Here is a 5,000-nt window from a genome sequence, read left to right as displayed (position 1 = left end):
TTAATGGATATCATTATCATTATTATTATTATTATCATTATAATTATTGTTATTTTTAGTATTAGTAGAAGTGATAGTACTAGAAGTGCTTGTATTATTATCAATATTTTGATTGATATTATTAGCATTATTATTGCTAATAACTATAGTAGCGATAATGATAATGAGAATAATAGTAATATGAATGATAGTAATGATAATGAGGAGGATGATAATGATAATAAAAGTAATAATAATGATAATGATGGTAATAATTATGGTGAAAAATATTTAATAATGATGACGCTAATAATATTGATATATAAGCTAGATAATAAAAGTAATATCAATATCGGTGATAATGATAGGTATGATGATGATATTCAAAATAGCAATAATGATCATAATGTTAATAGTAATCATAATTCAAAACCAACAGATAGTCATTCAGAGAACAGAATACCATAATCAATACACCTTTAAAAAATCTAAACATCATCTACCTCCCCCCCCAAAAAAAAAACAAAAAACAAAAACAGGGTACGTAGAGACGGCAGGCACGACCAGTCCCCACACCTTCACCATTACGACTGACACTTCAAGCTCCAATCGCCGCTACGCCATCTTGGTTACGTGGACTCCCTGCTCTGCCAGAGGTGAGCGACTGTCTTTTGTTTTGTGTTTTTTAGATTTTTTTTTCTCTTTTTTATACTTTATCCGATTTTTTTTGCTTATTTTAGGCTTTTTTTTTTTTTTAGACTTTTTTCTTTTTTTTAATACTTATCCGATTTTTTTTATTTTTATTTTTTGCTTATTTTAGACTTTTTCTTTTTTCTTTTAGACTTTATCCGATTTTTCAAAATTAGTCTTTTTCTCCTTTTTTATTATTATTTTTCAAACTTCTTTGTTTTTGTTTTCTTTTTAGACTTTTTCTTCTTCTTTTTTATTTAAAGTGTTGCATGATTTGTGATTTTACTGATGGATGTAAGTGTGCTTAATTAAGTTGTTTATATCCGTGACTGGAGACTAGGAGGGTTCGAATCCTAGCTACGGTCCGAGTTCTACGGTCCAGGTAAAAGTCTCCGTCGGCCAAAAAAAATCCTCACCCCATTTACTTTTTTTTTTTTTTTTTTAACGCGCTCACTTCACATCTTATCTCTCCCCCCCCTCCCCCCTCTCCCCTTTCCACCAATCACACCCCTTAATCAATCCTTGCTAACCCCACCTTACCCCTCCTCCCTCCACCTCCCCTCCTCTCCCCCCTCCGCCTCCCTTCCTCTCTCCCTTCCCCTTCCCCTACCTCCACCACCCCTCCTTTTCCCCTCCCCCCCTCCACCTCCCTTCCTCTCCCCCTTCCCCTTCCCCTACCTCCACCACCCCTCCTTTTCCCCTCCCCCCCTCCACCTCCCTTCCTCTCCCCCTTCCCCTTCCCCTACTTCCACCACCCCTCCTTTTCCCTTTTCACTTCCCTTCCCCCTCCCCTTTCCCCCCTCCACCTCCTCTAAATCCTTCCTTTCCCCTCCCCCCCTCCACCTCCCCTACCTCCCTACCCTTCTCCCTCCTCCCCTACCTCCACCTACCCCCTCCCCTCCCTCCCCCTTTCCCTTCCCCTCCCCCTCCCCTACCTCCCTCCTTTTCCCTCCCCCCTCCACCTCCCCTCCTTCCCTCCTTTTCCCTCCCCCCCTCCCCTCCTCCCTTCCTCTACCTCTCTCTCTCTCACTCACTCACTCTCCCCCCCCCTCTCTCACTCTCACTCACTCACTCTCTCCCCTCCCCCCTCTCTCTCTCTCTCTCTCACTCACTCCCTCACTCTCTCTCTCCCCCCCCCTCTCTCTCACTCTCTCTCACTCACTCTCTCTCCCCCTTCCCTCTCTCACTCACTCACTCTCTCCCCCCCCCTCTCTCTCTCTCTCCCCCCCTCTCTCACTCACTCACTCTCTCCCCCCCCCCTCGCCTCTCACTCACTCTCCTCCTCCCCTCTCTCCCTCTCTCTCCCCCTTCCCTCTCTCACTCACTCCCTCTCTCCCCCCCCTCTCTCTCTCACTCTCTCTCTCTCCCCCCCTAACTCACTCACTCTCTCCCCCCCTCTCTCACTCACTCTCTCTCCCCCTTCCCTCTCTCACTCACTCTCTTTCTCCCTCCCCTCTCTCACTCACTCAATCTCTCCCCTCCCCCCCCTCTCCCTTCCTCCCCCCCTCTCTCACTCACTCACTCTCTCCCCCCCCTCCTCTCTCTCACTCTCTCTCTCTCCCACAGTTCCCAACAAGTGTGGCATGTACTTCACGGGCACGAGCGGACGCGTGAGCTCGTATAACTTCGGCGAGGAGTATTACCTCGCGGGGCTGAAGTATTCCGTGTGTTTCCGCAAAGAAAGGAATTATTGTACTTATTCTTTGATGAAGACGGTGAGTATAAAGGGGTTGGGGGTGGGAGGTGGGAGGAGATGGGTGGGGGTGAATTTTTGGTTTTGGCGTGGTTTGTTTCTTTGTTTGTTGTTGTTGTTAGATTTTTTGTTTTTGCTTAGTGTTTATGGTTTAGTGTTATTTTCTTTCTTTTTATCTCGTTTTTTTAAACATTATTATTGAATATCGATATTTTTTTAAAATTTAAAGATAGATATATTCATGTAAGTAAATTATATAAAAAAAAAACGAAAAAGTTAAATATATGTGGTCATATATCATATGTATTTTTTTTTTTTTTTTTAGAAAAAAACGATTCATGTTTATCTGTTCCCAATAATAATAATAATAAAAAAATATGATGATAATGATGATAAATCTTAATGACAATAATAATGATAATGATAATAATATCAGTCATAATGATAATGATAATTACAATGATAATAATTATGATAAAAAAGTGAAAAAATACAAATGATGAATAAAAGTCAAGATTGAAATAAAAAAGAAACAAAATTCTCACCAATACAGACAAACGAAATGTTTATTGGCGGAAACACGGACGAGTTTCGCCTCCCCTTCGGAAAAGGAATCTCATTATCGGTATACCCCCCCTTTGCCTTCGCCGCCTCCTTCTGCACTATGGCTACGATCACCACTATGTACAAGATGCAAGAAACATGCGAATTCCCGGTAAGTCCTTCGTTTTTTTTTTTTTTTTTTTTTTTTTTTTTTTTTTTTTTTTTTTTTGAGCAAAATGGCTGAGGTCGATTTTATGATCGAGTGTTGTCGAGTGGTTTTGGGGGATTGGTTATCTGTTTTTTTTTATTCATTTTTTTCTCTTTTCACACAAACACACAAACACAAATATATGGACACACACACAAACACAAATACATTAACACATATAAACACAGACACGGACAAATATAACCCGCCCCTCTCCCCACGCTCCCTCCCCCCCTCCACACCCACACATCCCACAAACACAATACAAACTCCCACAAACAAAACACAAACTCCCACAAACACAATACAAACAAAACACAAACTCCCACAAACAAAACACAAACTCCCACAAACAAAACACAAACTCCCACAAACACAATACAAACAAAACACAAACTCCCACAAACACCCCCAAACAAAACACAAACTCCCACAAACACAATACAAACAAAACACAAACTCCCACAAACAAAACACAAACTCCCACAAACAAAACACAAACTCCCACAAACACAATACAAACAAAACACAAACTCCCACAAACACAATACAAACAAAACACAAACTCCCACAAACAAAACACAAACTCCCACAAACACAATACAAACAAAACACAAACTCCCACAAACAAAACACATACTCCCACAAACACAATACAAACTCCCACAAACAAAACACAAACTCCCACAAACACAATACAAACAAAACACAAACTCCCACAAACACCCCCAAACAAAACACAAACTCCCACAAACAAAACACAAACTCCCACAAACACCCCCAAACAAAACACAAACTCCCACAAACACCCCCAAACAAAACACAAACTCCCACAAACACCCCCAAACAAAACACAAACTCCCACAAACACCCCCAAACAAAACACAAACTCCCACAAACACCCCCAAACAAAACACAAACTCCCACAAACACCCCCAAACAAAACACAAACTCCCCCACACACCCCCAAACAAAACACAAACTCCCACAAACACCCCCAAACAAAACACAAACTCCCACAAACACCTGCAAACAAAACACAAACTCCCACAAACACCCCGAAACAAAACACAAACACCCGCAAACAAAACACCTGCAAACAAAACACATACTCCCACAAACACCCCGAAACAAAACACAAACTCCCACAAACACAATACAAACAAAACACAAACTCCCACAAACTCCCCCAAACACCGCGAAACAAAACACAAACACCCGCAAACAAAACACAAACTTCCACAAACACCCCCAAACAAAACACAAACTCACACAAACTCCCCCAAACACCGCGAAACAAAACACAAACACCCGCAAACAAAACACAAACTTCCACAAACACCCCCAAACAAAACACAAACTCCCACAAACACACAAACACCCCCAAACAAAACACAAACTCCCACAAACACCCCCAAACAACACACAACCTCCCACAAACACCCCCAAACAAAACACAAACTCCCACAAACACCCCCAAACAAAACACAAACTCCCACAAACACCCCCAAACAAAACACAAACTCCCACAAACACCCACAAACACCCCCAAACAAAACACAAACTCCCACAAACACCCCCAAACAAAACACAAACTCCCACAAACACCCCCAAACAAAACACAAACTCCCACAAACACCCCGAAACAAAACACAAACACCCGCAAACAAAACACAAACTCCCCCAAACAAAACACAAACTCCCCCGAACACCCCCAAACAAAACACAAACTCCCACAAACACCCCCAAACAAAACACAAACACCCACAAACACCCACAAACACCCCCAAACAAAACACAAACTCCCACAAACACCCCCAAACAAAACACAAACTCCCACAAACACCCCCAAACAAAACACAAACACCCCCAAACAAAACACAAACT

The 5,000-nt window shown here is 41.9% G+C and overlaps 1 protein-coding gene across 1 annotated transcript in view; it reads left to right on the top strand.

Moving 5' to 3' along the window:
- LOC122265264 (uncharacterized) overlaps window positions 1–5,000 on the top strand; it is an 18,810-nt gene that overhangs the window by 10,586 nt on the left and 3,224 nt on the right. Inside the window, exons 6-8 of the mRNA XM_086549986.1 lie at window positions 519–635; window positions 2,236–2,384; window positions 2,916–3,077. Of these exons, the coding sequence (XP_086406112.1) occupies window positions 519–635; window positions 2,236–2,384; window positions 2,916–3,077 (428 nt within the window). The remainder of the gene's footprint in view (window positions 1–518; window positions 636–2,235; window positions 2,385–2,915; window positions 3,078–5,000) is intronic.

The sequence above is a fragment of the Penaeus japonicus genome, unplaced genomic scaffold (assembly GCF_977035675.1).
Source record: "Penaeus japonicus unplaced genomic scaffold, GWHDUDI00000001_assembly GWHDUDI00000002, whole genome shotgun sequence".
In the NCBI taxonomy this organism is placed as follows: Eukaryota; Metazoa; Arthropoda; class Malacostraca; order Decapoda; family Penaeidae; genus Penaeus; species Penaeus japonicus.
Note: the sequence above shows the minus strand (reverse complement) of the source record. Positions and strands in the feature narration are given on the sequence as shown.